Source organism: Portunus trituberculatus, chromosome 43 (genome assembly GCF_017591435.1).
Source record: "Portunus trituberculatus isolate SZX2019 chromosome 43, ASM1759143v1, whole genome shotgun sequence".
In the NCBI taxonomy this organism is placed as follows: domain Eukaryota; kingdom Metazoa; phylum Arthropoda; class Malacostraca; order Decapoda; family Portunidae; genus Portunus; species Portunus trituberculatus.
In genome coordinates this window covers 24,412,084-24,431,689 of record NC_059297.1, presented here as the reverse complement: position 1 = coordinate 24,431,689, position 19,606 = coordinate 24,412,084, and the positions used below count along the sequence as shown (strand labels likewise).

The 19,606-nt window shown below is 42.3% G+C and overlaps 2 protein-coding genes across 8 annotated transcripts in view; one reads left to right on the top strand and one right to left on the bottom strand.

Moving 5' to 3' along the window:
* LOC123518012 (transcription factor MYB120-like) overlaps positions 1-10,005 on the bottom strand; it is a 14,567-nt gene extending 4,562 nt beyond the window's left edge. Inside the window, exons 1-2 of the mRNA XM_045278512.1 lie at positions 9,863-10,005; positions 105-168 (exon numbers count right to left, since the gene is read on the bottom strand). Coding sequence (XP_045134447.1) covers positions 105-168; positions 9,863-10,005 — 207 coding nt within the window. The remainder of the gene's footprint in view (positions 1-104; positions 169-9,862) is intronic.
* LOC123518229 (phenoloxidase 3-like) overlaps positions 1-19,606 on the top strand; it is a 57,060-nt gene that overhangs the window by 4,746 nt on the left and 32,708 nt on the right. For 4 of the 7 annotated variants that reach the window (XM_045278949.1, XM_045278942.1, XM_045278944.1 and 1 more), the window contains exon 2: positions 2,152-2,250. The gene's annotated coding sequence lies outside the window, so the exon portion shown is untranslated. Of the gene's footprint in view, positions 1-2,151; positions 2,256-19,606 lie in introns of all 7 variants that reach the window. The other 3 variants (XM_045278945.1, XM_045278947.1, XM_045278948.1) reach the window with 1 other exon arrangement.

Sequence of the window (19,606 nt, the reverse complement as noted above, 5' to 3'; positions counted from 1 at the left end):
AGAGAAGGACCGGGGATGCAAGCTGGGTGAATGAATAGTTGTATAGTGGAATAGACGGTTATTTTCCTTGGGGTAATATTACTATTTCCAGCAACTCCCAGCACTAACACAGCACTGGAGCCTTGCATGGAAGAGTGTGGTCGTGGGTAGGGTGGTGAACTAACTGGTCTGGTGTACACAAAGGCTCTTAACGCTACAAGTGAGCTGAAAGGCTTTTGTAGATTAAAGGAGAAGAAAAGAGCTATTCATAATGCCAGCCAGAGTTGATGACAGTATTGTTTGTTATTGTTATTGAAGGAAGCTAATGATGATACAAATAGTGTTCATTATAAAGATGGTAATGATTGATTATAATTATTGAAATAAAAGCTACAGAATGCAAACTGAACTCAGAAGTATTTTGTAATTATGTAGATAGTGTTGATTATGGTAATGGTAATAATGATACAAATAGCGTTCATTATAATGATGGTAATGATTGATAATATTGATAATAGTAAGAACTACAGAATGCAAACTGAACTTAGAAATACTTTGTGTGTAGAACAGTTAGTAAAGAACTGGGAGAGCTAGTAATGATATGAATAGCATTGATTTTAATAATGATATATAATAATAGAAATGACTGATAGAAAAAATTATAATAAAGCTGCATAATACACAATGAACCCCGAAAAAACTTGTGTAAAAGAGTTATTAAAAAGTTGAAAGAGCTGCTAATAAGACATTCATTAGTATCCGATAACAGTGACGCTGACTTGATAACACGGACTAACATAAATAGGAGCACAGTAACACTTCAAAATAGACAATAATAGACACTCAATGACACACCTCCAAAAGATACAGTTGAAAGCACAGGATAACAAACTGAATCACAAACACACGCTGGGTAGTCAGTATATCATAGAGACTCCTTGGCTTCCCTCAATGTCTGACAGCGTTTGACAGCAGCAGTCTGGAAAGCGTCGCAACCAAGTATCACCAACATATAACCCGCGTTAAAATAAGGAAAAAACGTACAGATTTCTTAACCTTGCTACGGGAAACGCTGTTCATGTGTATGGATCGTGTTGTTAGTGTCGTCTTTTGGGAAACTTAGCAATATTTTTTTTATTTTTCCTATTCTTACTTTATAAACTATTTCACAACAGGAGGAGGACAACTATTTCACAACACTCTCTCTCTCTCTCTCTCTCTCTCTCTCTCTCTCTCTCTCTCTCTCTCTCTCTCTCTCTCTCTCTCTCTCTCTCTCTCTCTCTCTCTCTCTCTCTCTCTCTCTCTCTCTCTCTCTCTCTCTCTCTCTCTCTCTCTCGTTCTCGATACCCTTGGTTACCTTACACCCTCAGGTCAGCTCTTGGGGGGGAAGAGGGGGGATGGGGAAAGGGTAGAAGAACTAGGGAGGGGGAAGGGAGGAGGGTAGGAGAAATGGGAGGAAGAGAAGGAATGGGAGAAGTGGAATGCGGGAGAAATATGAGGGGAAGAGTTGTGGGGAAGGGAGGTTTGGGATAGGGTGACACTGGTGGGGAGGAAGGAGAGGGGAAGGGAGGGTAGAGGTGAAGGAGGAAGAAGAGGGAAAGAGGAAGAGGAAGATAGAATGATGTTTTATATATATTTTTTCTCCGCTAAATCAGCCTCATTCACTCACCATAGTTAAACGCCCTCTCTCTCTCTCTCTCTCTCTCTCTCTCTCTCTCTCTCTCTCTCTCTCTCTCTCTCTCTCTCTCTCTCTCTCTCTCTCTCTCTCTCTCTCTCTCTCTCTCTCTCTCTCTCTCTCTCTCTCTCTCTCTCTCTCTCTCTCTCTCTCTCTCTCTCTCTACTCATTCTTTCTTTCTGTCAATCACTCACGTTTTTTTTTCACACGGTCAATGACTCCCACCCACTCGCTTAACACACACACACACACACACACACACACACACACACACACACACACACACACACACACACACACACACTAGATCATATATTTATTAATCATATCTACTCAAACTAACCTAAACCTCTGAAATAAGACAATCACTACCTCAATATTTTTTTCATATCAGAAAGACGAAAGGGAAAAAATAATAGTAAACCAACTACTACGATGCTATAGAATTAACACCAAGTGGTTCGTATGATATCATTGCATGGGTCTCTCTATTCCAGCGGTTGCCAAGGCTATTGAGGCACTAAGAAGCTCACACGTGTGCTGACGGAGGCGGAACCGCTTGAAGTGTAGTGCGTCGTCACTTCCTCACGCCAACGGTATGGTGAGATGTTTTATTTGTCCTCTGTGTTGTGATTCGTCTCTCTCTCTCTCTCTCTCTCTCTCTCTCTCTCTCTCTCTCTCTCTCTCTCTCTCTCTCTCTCTCTCTCTCTCTCTCACCCTTAACTTATTCCTTTGTGTTTAACTCGTAGAATATGCATTAGTAGTATAGTAGGGTTATTGTTGATCGTTTTATCTTCGTATGCTTCCTTGTTATACTACCACTACTTCTATTTATATGTCTACTACTACTATTACTACTACTACTACGATGCATTTTACTTTGGATTTTCAGTGTGTAGAAGTATTGAGTGGGTAATGCTTAACGAATCTTCACGCGTCATAACAGCATCGGCTATCGGGAGTGCCAGCTAAGTGGGAGAAGAACACCAGACGATATAGTCGCGTCACAATAAACCACAGCCATGCGACAAAGTTTTCGTTCGTTCGTTCAGTCACATTAGATTCACATTGTCGGGGTAAATGCACAGAGATGTACAATACTATGACTACTAGTAACATATCGGAGGAGCATCAGTTATCGAGGAAAATAGCTTTATATAAGAGGAATTAGAACATACAGACACGGCAGCAGCGGGCCACAGTTCAGTTCAGTTCAGTTGTAAGGCGGGAAGTATTATCTTAACAGTGGCACTTCCCTGTGAGATTAGTTTTTTTTTCATGCCTTCCTTTCCAAATTCTTATCAAATTATTATGGAGTTTACAGTGCATTGTATAATGATTCCTAATGTGTGTCAAGAGTATTGATTCGCAGGGATATGAACGTGATACAAGATGGATTTAGCGGAACTCATTCATACGACAAAGCCTCCGTCAAAATTTACATCAGGTCGATTCATAAGCAGTTAGAAAATAGTGAGAAGGTGCACGTCTCCACCAGCGTCACGCATGAATTGGAAATGTATGTAAACTGTCTTAGTATAGTGAAATGAAACATGGTGAATAATACCTGTAGAGTTATTAAAACGTGGTTCGTATGATCCGTAGACTTGTATGAGAGAACACCTTACTAAGCAGAAAATAGAAATACTGTACTGTTCTTATGCACACTATTTTTTTTTTTTATTTATTTATAGTCTTTTCGTCTTCTTATATGGCGTTATTTATTCTCAGCCTGTCTATATACTCGCTTTCTTCTTTTATAACAAAAATATGCTGTGAAATCGTTACGCCCATGAAATCTTAGGAAACTTTGAAATAGATGAAAAAAATAGCCATGGTAATAATAATAATAATAATAATAATAATAATAATAATAATAATAATAAAAGTAATAATAATAATAATAATAATAATAATAATAATAATAATTCCTAAATCAACATTCATAACTCAAAACCTCACCCTGTTATTTCTCGGCCTAAGGCTCTAACTTTTCTCCACAAATTATATTGACATCTATTGATAACGTTCAGGGATGTCTTGAGAAACGGACAGACAAACAGACTGACTGACGGACGGACAAACACGTGTGAGTGAATGCATGAATAGTGAATCAGTCAAATCACATTTCCCGCTGTTTGGACGAGAATTGACTCTTTTATCCGGATTCACCGCAGGAATGTAAGAACTAATGGAATAGGTGTGAATTATACGCTTGATTGCTAATGGGTGAAGAAGAGCAAATCAAAACCTTCAATGGAAGAAACGATAAAAATATCACGAAAAGACGAAGAACCATCTGCCACTCTGGTCCATAATAACACACACTTGGTTTCTTATCAGACAAATTTTTGAAGCTCATAGAAAATAAAAATAGATCGTATACCTGTGAGTGATTTTCCTTTGATGATGTGGAATAGCTACTTGTTAACCTACCACTAGAATCAAGAAAAAACCCATATCACCCTTCAAACGCCAAGCATCATCCACTTCACCCTGTAAAATGTAAAACCCTGTAAAAAGTAAAATGTTCAAAAGTTTTAGGAACACTATACTTTCCCTTAACATTCAAAATAGCTTCTTGCAAAATGTAAGAAATGACTCTACAAAAGGCTTAGAAACACAGTAATTTCCCCAACACTCAAAATCACACGTAAAATATAAGAGATGACACTACAAAGGCTTAGGAACACAATGCTTTCCCTCAACACACAAAAGAACACCTAAAAATTACTATATCTCGTATACTTCGGTTGAGGCGGGGTAAATATTGGCTGTGGTAGGCCTTGGTGGTAGACAGCCTCGAAGGTCCCTCATTATGCGGTCCAAACATACCGTCACGAGGCGCTAATGGTTGTCAAGGGTGTGTGGGGGCAGAGCGAGTGGCTAGTGGGCTGTGTGTGTGCTGATGGAGCACGGGGGTGTGTAGGTGGTTTGTTGGGTGGGTGGGTGTGTGTATGTTTGTGTACTGGATTGATTTTAAGTCAACACACACACACACACACACACACACACACACACACACACACACACACACACACACACACACACACACACACACACACACACACACACAGGACAACGTGACTTGGTACTCTCAACAACTCTTAATATCCTTCCTTCCTTTCTCCCTTCTTCCTTCCTTTCCTTCTTCTTTTCTTTCCTTTCCTTCCTTTCCTTCTTCCATTCTTTTCCTTCCTTCCTTCTATTCTTCCTTTCCTCCTTCCCTCCCTTCCTTTCTTCTTTCCTTACATTTTTCCTTCCTTTCTTCCTTTTTCCTTCCTTCATTCATTCATTCATTCATTCATTCCATTATTTCTTCCTTCCATCCTTTGTATTCTTTTTCCTCCAATTTTGCTTTTTATTCTCCCTTCCCTTTCTCTTTCCTCACATTTTCATCTTATCTGTGTACATTCTTTTTTTATTTGTCTTTATTCTGTGTTTTCCTTATCCCTTTCTCCCCGTTCGTCTTCCTTTGGTGTGTTATTTTTACTTTATTTTCTTTTTATCTTTATATTGCTACGTGTGAGTTTTTCTTCTTTCATCTTCCAGCCTTAAGCCTTCCTCATGTAAATAACTCTCTCCCATCAATTTTACTTAGCACACATGCCCTTCTCTCTCTCTCTCTCTCTCTCTCTCTCTCTCTCTCTCTCTCTCTCTCTCTCTCTCTCTCTCTCTCTCTCTCTCTCTCTCTCTCTCTCTCTCTCTCTCTCTCTCTCTCTCTCTCTCTCTCTCACGAAAGAATGTTGCTAAAATTGGCGCATCAACTTTAGTCTCACACAAGAATATAATTTTATTTTTGTTTTTGTTTATTTACTTTGTTTAGAACCCGCTGTCATTTATCAGCGATCCATGTTTGCCTCGGGTCTCCTCTCTAGTGCATAAAAAGTACAATAATCAAACAAATGAATAAATAAATAGATAAAAAAAAACATATCTAACCAAGAACCTAACCCTTCAGTACCATGCCGCGTTTTCATTTTCATTCTGCTTATTATTTGATGATTTTATACAGCTTCAGATTAAAATAGCGAAAACTGTGGCCATTAATCCTCTGAGCTGCATACACACTCCTAATGTAAATACAATCAAATCAAATCGCGCACAAAACTCAAGGTAAAAAAGCGGCTCAGTACTGAAGGGGTTAAAGCACCACCAGTAACAGTAACCTAAATAAAACTCAAACTTCATCTTTGTAGCAGCATTGAGAGAACCCGCTATTCACTTCCATTCTTTCCGCCAGTCCTCGTATCTCGTATCCCCCGCGAGAGGAACAAAGCGTCAACTAAGGTGCACAATTTCATTTTCTTTACCCACTGCTGTCTTCGAGTCTCCCCCGTGAGGCTGAGAGGCGGATGGTATTGGTGGTGGTGGTGGTGTGTTGATGTGCTGGGCAGGTGGCAATTATCAACTCGATATCGTGATAGAAGAAAGAATGCCGACTTATTTTTTGTATGTATTTGTGTGTGTGAGAGAGAGAGAGAGAGAGAGAGAGAGAGAGAGAGAGAGAGAGAGAGAGAGAGAGAGAGAGAGAGGTGAAATTATCGAGAAGAATATGTTCGTTTGATAATCATCTGCTGTTTTGTTGAGTTTTCCTCCTCCTTTTTTTCATCATCATCATCATCATCATCGTAACTTGAAGTCTCCTCCTTAACTGAATTTTGTTACTCAGTCATTTCTCCTCTGGGACTTCTAAGTTTTGTGAAGTACACTATCCAAAACTGAACACGAAGATAAAGAATGACAGAGAGGTGGAAGGTGGTAAATAGATAAATGAAAATGTTGATAACTATGAACATGATGTCATGGCAGGAAAGGAACAGTGTATTGAAGCACCTTGAGAATTTTTATTCAAAGATCGGTGGTGATTAATGAGGGAAGACTGATGAGAATGTAAAGGAAGTTGCAAGAAGTCATCAGACCTTTACACGTGGCAATCCCTCATTGACGGTACAGACTGAATCGCTATCAACCTTTTAAATGCCTCCTGGTGCATCTTTCCCTAATTGCCAAGCACTGAGACGTCCTTACTTCTTCACTTCCATTCTTTGAACCGGAAATAAGTTGCATATTGGATCCTCTTTCATCGCTAACTTGTAGAGGCTTTTAAGGACATCACGCATTGCTTCTGGTGTTGCTAATTGCACTCGACCCTCGATTTAACGGAGATATTGAGATGTTGTGGTCCTATATGACAGACTACAATATCTCAATGGACGAATATCCAGCGACATGTAGGAAGTAGTAGAATCAAGACGCTGTGGTAACGTTAATGGTAAAGAGGTTTGGAAGAGTAACGGTGGTGGTACGTTGATAATGAAAATGGTAGAAACGGTGGTGGTGGTGGTGGTGGTGGTTTGGCAATACAGGCGCCAGATTCATATTGCTAAGCAACACGTTAATTCCCTTAAGAACTCTATCGTGTTAAGTAAAATGGCGTAGATATTCAGGGACTAGTAAGGGTGAGTGTCCGGGGTTCCTTGTTGAGCCAAAAAGACGGTCACTTACTTAATATTTTCCCAACAGGTGCACTGGAACGTTCTGGGCTCTCTCTCTCTCTCTCTCTCTCTCTCTCTCTCTCTCTCTCTCTCTCTCTCTCTCTCTCTCTCTCTCTCTCTCTCTCTCTCTCTCTCTCTCTCTCTCTCTCTCTCTCTCTCTCTCTCTCTCTCTCTCTCTCTCTCTCTCTCTCTCTCGTAGAAACTTCATTAACACCGTATTTGAAATCATGAAAAGCCTGGAAACGTTCACTTACTTTGTTATTTTCCCCATGGCCAGTGTAGAATCGTAAAATTATCACTAAAATCATAGATAATATAATAATGACACACACACACACACACACACACACACACACACACACACACACTTCTTCGAGATAACCGCTGGAATGTTTGAGAATGCGGTTCCGAAGTGTCACGAGAGAGAGAGAGAGAGAGAGAGAGAGAGAGAGAGAGAGAGAGAGAGAGAGAGAGAGAGAGAGAGAGAGAGAGAGAGAGGAGGGAGGCTGCCTTGATAACAATGCTGGCAAGGGCTGTGAGATCGAATTTTACGAGCATTGTCCGACCTTGCAGAAACCTCCTAACCAGTCATAAACACAGGTAATGACAGAGGTGGTGATGCTGGAGGGGGGATGGCGTGGGGGTTGGTAGTGGTGGTAGTGATGGTGGTGGTGGTGGTGATGGTAATGGTTGGGAATAGTGGGCATGGTGATTATTCTAGTGTTAATGATATGATGATAGTGATGAGGGTGGTGATGTTTGGAATGGTGACAGTGGTGAATGATGATGATGATAGTGACTGTAGAGTGAAGATGGTGGAGGTGGAAGTGAGTTGAGGGAATACTGATATGAGAAGTAATAAGAATAATGATGATGATAGGAATGGTAATACTGATGATAACAGTCGTGAGAGTGATGGTGGTATGTATATAGTCATGTCAGGAACTGGAAATGAGAAAGATTATAATAGAAATGAAATTGTGTTAACCCTTCAATGCTGGGACACATTTTTACCTTGAGATTTGTGTACAATAAGAACATTTTATATACATTAGGAAGGGTCTATTGAGGGCAAAAGATTAATGGTAAGAGTCTTTACTATTTTAATCCTTACATAAGTATCTGAAGCTGTATAAAATCTTTAAATGGTAAGCAGAATGAATATGAAAACACGTCGTGGTACTGAAGGGGTTAATGGGCTTAGAATGAATTAATCTCTAGCTTGACGGGTATTTGCCAAACAGTTTTTTTTAATGGCATACTGTTCGAGCTGTTTATTTTTCCTCCGCAGTGAAGCCTTTTATAAACATCACATAGAAAGGGCATTGGAAACCTTTTTTCTCTTTTCTTCCATATATGCCCTAGTGTCCTAGCATTTCCTTCTTTTATATATTTATCCTCCTCCTCCTCCTCCTCTTCATCATCCCTCTTCCTCCTCTTCATCATCCCTCTTCCTCCTCTTCATCATCCCTCTTCCTCCTCTTCCTCCTCCTCCTCCTCCTCCTCCTCCTCCTCCTCCTCCTCCTTTCTCCTCTTCCTCTCTCCTCCTCCCTCCTCCTCCCTTTTTCTTTATCCTCCCTCTTCCTCCTCTTCCTCCTCCTCCCTTTTTCCTTATCCTCCCTCTTTCTCCTCCTCCCTTATCCTGTTCCTCCCTTTTCCTGCTCCTCCCTTATCGTGCTCCTCCCTTATCCTGCTTCTCCCTTATCCTGCTCCTCCTTTCTCCTGCTCCTCCTTTCTCCTGCTCCTCCTTTCTCCTGCTTCTCCCTTATCCTGCTTCTCCTTTCTCCTGCTCCTCCTTTCTCCTGCTTCCTCCCTTATCCTGCTCCTCCTCCTTCCTCCTCCTCCTCCTCCTCCTCCTCCTCCTCCTCCTCCTCCTCCTCCTCGTGTAAAGTGCCTCTAGTGGTGTGAGTTGTTTGTTATCGCAGTTAAAAGGGTTAAGAACGGATATTGTAAGTATTATTGTGGCCAAAAATTACGCTGTTTCTAGTGATAATGTTTAGTTGTTAGAGCCTGGCAATAGTGACGATAAAGTGGAGCTAAGATAAGAGATGATAGTACCGGTGTGGGTGTGGACAAGCGGTATTAGGAAGGTAAGGTACATGGGGTTATGATAATGATGGTAAAGTGGTTATTACGATGGGAATTGAAACATAGGTAGGTAGGAAAACTTGCTTGCTTCGTCAGGTTAGAAGTATGTAGTACCACAGCATGGTGTTGGGAAGGTGGTGAAGTGTGGGTTAGCAAAGGAATAATGGTGGTGGTGATGACGAATAGAGACAATAAAGAAGTGATGAGTTATGAGGTGGGCTTACGTACCTCATGGTGTTAGAAAGGTGGTGAAAGGAGGTAATGGTGGTGATAATGATGGTGATGGTGAAGTAGTGTCAGGATAGAGATAAATGATAAAGAAATAGTGTTGTTACGTATGTGGGTGTGGGCGTGCGTACCTCATGGCGTTAGTTAATAAGACGTTAATGGTAAAGATGAAATGGGGTTAGGATACAGATAATGGTGATGGTTATGAGGGTAATGGTGAGGTGGGGTTAGGCTAATAGATATAATGGTGATGATTATAAGAGTGCGGGCGTGCGTACTTCATGTCTTTAAGGTTAATAAGAGGGTGATGGTAATGGTGATGGTGGTGGTAATGGGGAAGTGGGATTAGGATAGAGATAATGGTGAATGGGTATGAGGGCGAGGGCGTGCGTACCTCAGCATGGCGTTGGGAAGGTGGGCGGCGGACACGTAGTACTGGGGTTGGTGCTGTAGGGTTTCGGATTGGTGGTGATGGTGGTGGTGGTGTTGGTGGTGGGGAGCGGGGTTGCAGCCATCACCACCACACGGGGGCACCATGCCGCCCGCTCCCCTCCCCCTCCCCTTCTCCCCACTCCTCTTCCTCTCTTCTTCCCCCTCTTTTTCTTTCCTCTTTCTCTCTTCCTTTTCCTCCAATTGGTCTTTTTATGGATCTGTCAAGAAAGGAAACAGCAGTGTTGTTAGAGCTACTTTTGTTTATATATAAGTACATATGATCTCACACACACACACACACACACACACACACACACACACACACACACACACACACACCGTAGTGGTTAGCACGGGTTGGCGTCCCGGGCGCGGTGAGGCAAATGGGCAAGCCTCTTATTAATGTGTAGCCTCTGTTCACCTAGCAGCAAGTAGGTACGGGATGTAACTGGAGGGGTTGTGGCCTCGCTTTCCCGGTGTGTGGAGTGTGTTGTGGTCTCAGTCCTACCCGAAGATCGGTCAGTATGAGCTCTGAGCTCGCTTCGTAATGGGGAAGACTGGCTGGGTGACCAGCAAGCGATCGTGAACACACACACACACGTGTACTCGAACTTGTCAACAGTGTACTTACCACCGCGGTCTCTCTCTCTCTCTCTCTCTCTCTCTCTCTCTCTCTCTCTCTCTCTCTCTCTCTCTCTCTCTCTCTCTCTCTCTCTCTCTCTCTCAAGGACACTGCTGATGATGATGATTAGTTACTCAATATGTGTGTGTGTGTGTAATCAGCCGCCAGTACGTCCTGACACCCACACCCTCCACTACGCACACACACAACGGATCAGCCTAATTAATTCTGCTTACATAATGTCATGGGAGGCTCGTGTGTCCCTCTCTCACTCTGGCAGCGAAGCGGAGTCCGGTAGTCAGTGATAGTAGATATGTAGGAAATAAGTCATAAGAATAATAAATCAATAAAGGAAATGAAAAAAATGCACATCTTAATCCTTTCACTGCTGTACAAAAACATTAGCAGTCTTTATGAGACTCTACTGGTCAGTTCACAATAAAAAAGAAAGACATTATTGTACCATCTTCCTAGTTTAGTGATTGGATGTGTCTATACAACAAGTAGTACAGGTGTCTCAAAATTGATTGGTGATTATGGAAAGGTGTACTAAGTGCCAGTCAATCAATTAGTTTAGCAAGTGAGTTGAAGCTTTAACGTTCCTATATTGTGCCTTCATCCTTTCACTATGCAACAATTCATAACTTCATAAGCACATGCAATGAAAAAAAGTGGTTAAAGGAATAGGTTTTCAAGAAATAATGATAAAATATATTTCACTTTAATTCAATAAGCGAGGCTGCTCCAGGTACTTCTTTCTACTGCCATATTCTGCAGTTCATGGCTGCACTCTTTAAATCATTACCAGAGTCTTGAAGATATCCTTGAAAAAAAGACCTCGGGAACCTTCACAAGAGTCTGTTTAATCTGAGACGAAACTTAGGAACACACACAAACATGTACTCGAACTTGTCAGCAATGTACACACACACACACACACACACACACACACACACACACACACACACACACACTCACTCACTCACTCACACACTCACTCCTCACTCTCTCTCTCTCTCTCTCTCTCTCTCTCTCTCTCTCTCTCTCTCTCTCTCTCTCTCTCTCTCTCTCTCTCTCTCTCTCTCTCTCTCTCTCTCTCTCTCTCTCTCTCTCTCTCTCTCTCTCTCTCTCTCTCTCACTCTCACTCACTCTCTCACTCACTCACTCACTCTCTCACTCACTCTCTCTCTCCTCACTCTCTCACTCTCCTCCTCCTCTCTCTCTCTCTCTCTCTCTCTCTCTCTCTCTCTCTCTCTCTCTCTCTCTCTCTCTCTCTCTCTCTCTCTCTCTCTCTCTCTCTCTCTCTCTCTCTCTCTCTCTCTCTCTCTCTCTCTCTCTCTCTCTCTCTTTTCTGTGATCCTGGGCTGTTAGTGACTGGTGGCTCTCGTGTTGTCATTGAGCTATTGAGTGCCACCACCACCACCACTACCACTAGGTTACCGAGTCCTCAGTCACCTCGGGGCTTCACTTGACGCACGAACATCAAGCAAACACGAACCCATTAATCAAGAAGGAAAAAGAGATTGCTGCTTATTAGTCTTGACCTTACATTGGCGGGGAAGGTAGTGAGAGTGAAGGCGATGCCCTCTGTCGATGATGAGTGTTGGGTTAGTTCATGTTTTCGGCCATGTTCTCCTTCTAGTGTGTTTTGCTACCCTTGAAACGTATTAGATTAGTCCATTCCAACTATAAATCGTATGAAAGTATATCATTTTAGATGGAGAGCTTTCTTAGACAAAACTTACAGCTCTCTGTTTTCAAGATAACACCCTCCAAAGTTTTCTTGCCCATGGAACGTATTGAATTACTCCATTTCAACTTTAAATGATATTGTACAAAAATTAGATGCTTTTAGATTGAGAATTTTGCTAGACACAACTCGCAGCTCTGCTTTCAAGATAGCACCTGCAAAGCTTCATAAAAACTATATATTAGACTAAAAAGGAGAGCGTAATTAAGGACACCAGGCTCAGAGGCTTAATTAAGTATAGTGGGAAAGATTTGAGCATGAATACACCTGATTTTCTTTTTTTTTTTTTTTGTTATTGCTGTTATTTTTATTTATTAATTTACATACCTATTCTTTTTCTTACTGGTTGTGTGAGTTCATTGTGGTATAGTATAGTTGTATGTTCTCAATTGGTGATCCATATAAGTGCAGTCGTGGCCAGAATATGAGTAACTTAGCAGAGTATTATTAAGATGGTATTTCTTTTATGAATACTGAATAAGACTTGGTGCGTGTACGTGTGCGCGCGCGCTCATATATGTGTGTGTGTGTGTGTGTGTGTGTGTGTGTGTGTGTGGTCAACTTTGTGTACCTCTTAAGGCCTTTCTACTTTTTTTCTTTTTTTTCTCACGTGTCAGAAATTAAAGAAATAAAGACAATAAAAAACTGAACTCCTCAATATGTCAGTCCAGTGGGTACTAAATTAAAGGATCAAATTCTAAACAAAAATCAGAAACTTATGTGGGGATTGATATAGTGAAGACTGGGCATTAAACTTTTGATCTCCGTACACCCTTCCTAAAGTCAATAAAATGGTCTTATCATAGCCAAACTGTCTTAAAATGCCCTCAAAACATGCCAGATTGTCCCAAAATGCCCTGAATAAAAATGCCGAGCTAACTTTAAAAATGCCCTTAAAACATGCCAAGCTGTCTTAAAATGCCCTCAAAACATACCAAACTGTTTCAAAATTCCCTCAAAACATGCCAAACTGTCTCAAAAGGCCCCGAAAAATATGCCGAGCTGTCTTAAAATACACTCAAAACATGTTAAACTTTTAAAAATCCCCTCAAAACATGCCAAACTGTTTCAAAATGCCTTTAAAACATGCCAAACTGTTTCAAAATTCCCTCAAAGCATGGTAAACTGCCTCAAAAGATCCCGAAAAATATGCCAAACTGTCTTTAAAGGTCCCGAAAAATGTCAAGCTGTCATAAAATACCCTCAAAACATGCTAAGTTGTTTAAAAATGCAGTCAAAATTTGCCAAACCGTTTCAAAATGCCTTCAAAACATGCTAAGCTGTCTCAAAATGCCTTCAAAACATGCCAGGCTGTTTCAAAATGTCCTCAAAACATGTCAAACTCAAGAAATAAAGAAAATAAAAAGATAAGCTCCTCAGTATGTCACTCAGGTGGATACTAAATTAAAGGATCAAATAAAAAAAAAGAAAGCCAATTTATTCTCAAAGACGTCTTGATATCTCCTCTTCTGTACTTTGGTCATCATAACACTAAACACTCTCCCTTTATTGGCGGAGTAATTCTTGCCGTGAGTCATTGGTAGGAGTGACAGTGGGTGGGACTAAGCACACGTTGTTGGCTTCTTCCCGTGTATTAAGCCATTAAGTAAAAGACGATCCTCCGCGGCTCACTCATACGCTGGCCTCCCGCTGCCTCTCTTCCACTATCCTGCCCGCGTCCTCTTCTGTGTGATTAATTATTGTCCTTAGCTCCTATTTCACTACCTCTCTATCTAACCCACGATGCCTCTTGACTGAGGGATATGAGGGACTCTCTCTCTCTCTCTCTCTCTCTCTCTCTCTCTCTCTCTCTCTCTCTCTCTCTCTCTCTCTCTCTCTCTCTCTCTCTCTCTCTCTCTCTCTCTCTCTCTCTCTCTCTCTCTCTCTCTCTCTCTCTCTCTCTCTCTCTCTCTCTCTCTCTCTCTCTCTCTCTCTCTCTCTCTCTCTCTCTCTTTTCAATTAGGACAGATTTCATAGTTTTCAACACAAAATTACCCGTTTTGTTAGTCATCTATTTTACAGCAATTTCGTCTTTGTATTACATTATGTAAATTGAAAAATACACAAAGATGTCATAGCAAAACACGCTATGACGTTGACGTCATAGCGTGTACCGTTGTGTAGCACCCGCGTTATGTTTTCCGTGAGTTGTGTAGAGAAGCGGAAACATGTACAGGGGCGGGAGGCCCATTCAAGCAGTGAAGGCGTTCCGCTACACTGCCGTCGTGCTGGAGAGGACACGCTAACTGCTGGCTGCTGGAGCGGAAGCCATAAGGCATTGGAACCTCCAGCATTTAGTAGTTCAGCATCGTTCTCGTGCCTCGCCATGACCTTCAGGCGTCTCTTGTGTGCATCACTTGCCGGTTATGTGCCTCGAGCAGTATTGGGCCATATTGCAAAGCACCTCTCTCCTCACGACGATTATTTTAAAAAGGCTCTAATTGAAGTAACGCGGGTTGTCAAGGATGTTTTTTTTTTACAGTTTTAAGGATACTTGAACAAGATTACATTATTAACTGGAGAAGCAGCCTTTAGAATCCTGCTTATCTCCATAGCCTTTGTAGATAGTCGTGGCGATAGAGTAAAGTTAAGATTTCTACAATATTAACTAGAGGAGCACCCGTGAGAACTCGGCTGATCTTCTCTATAGCCTTTGTAAATGTCGTGGCGAGACAACAAAGTGCTATGATACGGGCCATAGTGAGGGCGGTGCTCCAGACTGTCACAGCGAGGGAGGCGGTGTGTTGTCACTGCTGCTGCTTCTGTTGTCGAGCTTGGTGTTGGTGTAGGTGACACGTTGAAGGCTTCAATGTGCCTCATCCAGCATGCTGAGGTGACCATTAGCACTCCCATCACTTACCTGACCTCGGCCTTATTCAGGGTCACTACGCCCTCGGGATAAGGTGTCTGTTTCTCTCTCTCTCTCTCTCTCTCTCTCTCTCTCTCTCTCTCTCTCTCTCTCTCTCTCTCTCTCTCGAAACACGATAACACGCGAAACACGATACACATACAACTGTGTGTGTGTGTGTGTGTGTGTGTGTGTGTGTGTGTGTGTGTGTGTGTGTGTGTGTGCGCGCGCGTGCGTGTTCCTTTACGTGCGTATTGGTCGGATAATACGTATAGATGTAGGTGCACATGTGTAACACACACACACACACACACACACACACACACACACACACACACACACACACACACACAAAGTTCCAGCAAAAACGTACCAAACACTAGTAGATGAAGCAGCAACAAGCTCAGCAGCAGCAGAAGGAAGAGGCGGTAGTGGCGACGACAACGGCGAGTGTCACACAGAGTCACGACACATGCAGTAAGCGCTTCACGTCCAGCACGCCACAACAACCGGAACGTTCGTGTGGCGATCGTAAAAAGAAAAAAAAACAAGCAAAAAAGTCCTTATTCCCTTTTTAATCAGTTGTATTTTCTTTATATCATGTTTATCTTTTGTTCTAATCTAAAGTGTCCCTCAGTGACTGGAGGGACAGGAGATTAACCGACGTATTGGTTTGATCGCCGTAACTATTAAGACGCTTCAGAGATTTGAGAAGGAAAGACGCCGCTCGTGTGCCTTCCCTCCTTCCCCACCCGAACAGTATGTACTGACTGTTCCGCCACACCACGCTGCCGCCACATGCCACGCCCCTCTGACATTGCTGACGTCACCTGGCCACTCCCCCGCCACACACTCCTGCGTCACCAATAAGCCCGCTGCATCCTCCGCCACGTGACGTCACCTCTCCCCGCCCTCTCATCCATCCCTCCCTCTCTCCCTAACCTGTTGCTGGTCCTCGCCTCTCGCCTCTCTCCCTCTCTCCCTTCTCCCAGCCGTCGCCGCAGCAGCCCTTGGTCATCGTCGAAAGCCACGCCCCCATCCTCAGCGTCTCTCTCTCTCTCTCTCTCTCTCTCTCTCTCTCTCTCTCTCTCTCTCTCTCTCTCTCTCTCTCTCTCTCTCTCATCTGCACCTACTACATATACGCCTCACTATCCGCCATTCCCCTCAGTGTGTGTGTGTGTGTGTGTGTGTGTGTGTGTGTGTTATAAATTGGAATATTTATCAACGACTAGAATTACAAATGTTTTAACAGAATTGCAAAATAAGGGGTCAACTTCTTTAGATAAGCCAAGGGGAAAATAAAAACACTCGTCAACATCTTATATACGCATTGGATAAAACTACATGTTGAAAGCAAAGACAGAAAGAATATTAACAGATAGCGAACACTGAATTATTATTGCATTCAGATCTGTCAGGTAACGGTGGAAATATACCCATACCGACGCCCTGACACTTGACGACTTCAATGAACAGATAAGTAAGTCGTAGAATAGTCTGCCTTTTTAATGTGATATGGAAAAAAATGCTGGTATAGGATAAGTGGTGTTCCTGGTATGTATTTGTTTAATGATCTGATTATGTGCGTCGACTAAATAAGGTACATACATTCAAAAGAGACAGAAAAAAAAAAAACTCTTCCTCCATCTCACCCATCTCATCACCCACAACCTACACGCCCAACTTCTACTCCTCCCACTTTGCTTAGACCAACACCCCCACCCGTCCCACCTCTCCTAGTCCAACACCCACTCATCCCATCTCACCTATTGCAGCACCTCACCCCTCCCCACTTTACCTAATCAAACCTCCATCCTTCCCACATCGCCTTTTCCAACCTCAACCCGTCCCACCTTGCCTCGTCCAACACTCCATCCTTTCCACCTTGCCTTTTCTAACACCCCACCCCTTCTACCTATTCCAATCTCCTTCTCACCTATTCCAACCTTTCTCCTCACCTATTCCAGCGTGTCTCGGTCTATTCAAACCTCCTCCTCCTTAGCAGTTTCACCTTTTCTCCTCCTCTCCCGTTTTACCCTCCCACCGCCTCGCCCTCATGTCTCCCAACCTCCCTCCACCAACCCCACACTAAGGGAACGTGAACATAAGCGTAACCAGGTCCACAAGATAACGCTTAAGCTCGTTTACGTTAATGTTGCAGTTTATCATTGTGTGTCCGTGCATCACAATTTAGGATTCTTTCTGCCCGTCTTCCTCATTCCGCCACTAGAGCTTTCATACGAGTGAGAGGGTTTTAACATATACCGCCAGATTTAACACTTCAACTTGTTCACAAATGATAGGTACGATAGTTTTTTTTAGTTTATTTATTTATTTTTTTTTTTCTTTTTTTTCCCTAACGATTGTGAGATTACAAGTACTATTGAGAGAGAGAGAGAGAGAGAGAGAGAGAGAGAGAGAGAGAGAGCGCCTGTCAGTTTGTGCCTGTCAGTCTCTTTGTTACTGATTGTGTGTGTGTGTGTGTGTGTGTGTGTGTGTGTGTGTGTGTGTGTGTGTGTGTGTGTGTGTGTCCTTTAATTAGTCAGGAAGCTAAAGATGTTGCTTAATTAAGGAGGCTACAGATGTTGCTTCACAGCACAGCACCTGTATGAATATGTTATCTATGAAGAAAACAAATACCTTTCTTTTTTATTGGCTTAAAACCATCGGCTTTTAAAAACATATATATTTACTGGCTATGTATAGATGTTTCAATTTTTTTTCACATTTTTCACAATGAGCCACAGTTAATCTACTAAATATCACCACCTCACTGCGTCCATTGCTGTCATAGTCATTTGCTTATTTGTGCATTTATTTATTTATTCATTGATTGATTGATTTTTACGACTACACTGAGTGACTGTTAGAAGTGATCAAATATTCAGTCTTAGTACCATTTAGCATGTGATCTGGCGTCCTTGAAAACTAAACGAGAGATCTGTACACTCACTCCTCGCCGCTTTCCTGAATAGGTGTGATCACGTCACTGAGGGAAAGTACCCGTTACAAGAAACAGGATTTGGGAGGCCCCTCACAGACCTATATGGCAAAGGAGGGCCCCCCATTTGTAATACATACAATTCTGCAGTGATAATATCGTAACCTGATATGAGCACATGAACCTCGTTAAGCTGAAGACACTCCCTGCCTGACTGGCTACAAGCATACATGGGTCCTCACGTCACTACATACACCCCACGGCGTGAAGCTTGGCACTGGTGCTGGTGACTGTAATGCTGCCATGGTGATGTACAATATGAGTGCCATGCTTCAACATTGAATGAAGTGGAGTTCACTCAGAATACACGTTTTAGCTAAAATGTGCATTAATTAAAGTAATAATATTCAAACCACAGGAAATATGATGTTATACACTACCTAAACCTTGTTACATTTCTCACCTGACCTGCCGCCGCGCATGGAAGAGTGAGTTGTGTTATAAAAGGTGCATGAACATCACTTTTAATTTATCATGAGGTTTATGAACTTTGGAATAGAAGTGTCTATCCATTACAAGTCTTTCAGATTGTGAGTGTGCGAGTGGCGTACAGTGGTACATGTACACATGTGTATAAACGATAAAAGTGCCACCTGTAGCCCACGATTGTAACTCATCTGCACACCTGGCTTACCTCAACGATATATGATTTAGCTATTGATTTTCAGTTAATCTATGTTTTCTTGCTTACACTCTCACCTGTCTAGTGTTGGTGGAGGAAGATCACGAAGCAAGAACACGTTCACACCTGATTCTTTGGTGCAGCTGCGAACTCGTGGTGTTGAGTGCATCACCGTACACAAAGATCGTTACGCTCTGGGTTCACGTTTACAAACTGATCAAGATCGACCTGAAATAATATAACTAATATTTCTTAGGTAACTTTTTTTTATTATTGTTATGCAGCACAGCGTGATGACTCGAGAGGCGGTGGAGGTGAATAACACTATAAGCCAGCCCGAAGCACCTATCCTGACGTGGATAGATGTGCGTGGCGCGGGGCAACGACACTGCCTGAGTGATGTTGCCAGCAATCACAGATCCGGCAATTAGTGACGACATAGATCTGTGTAGTGCTCAGCGGGGCCGCGGATCATTGTGGTGCCCCAGAACTATACACAACAAAGTAGAACTCCCAATGCTGTTATGTAACTTAATAATGAATCTCTCTCTCTCTCTCTCTCTCTCTCTCTCTCTCTCTCTCTCTCTCTCTCTCTCTCTCTCTCAAATTGCTTATGTGAAATGGAAGAAAATGGAAAAAAAAAAAAACTACACAGCAATTGGATATTTTGGCGAAGTCTTTCAGGTTTAGGCGCCATATGGTCTTGTTGTTGCGTGGCAGTTTCTTTCAGTCAGTCAGTCAGTCAATCTTAACATGCGTTCATAATTCTGGATCCTCGGTGTGATAAAGCTTTACAAATCCTGATATAGCAAAGTGTTTATCCCAGGGATCGTATTCTCAAAACAACATTTCTGAAGTCTTGT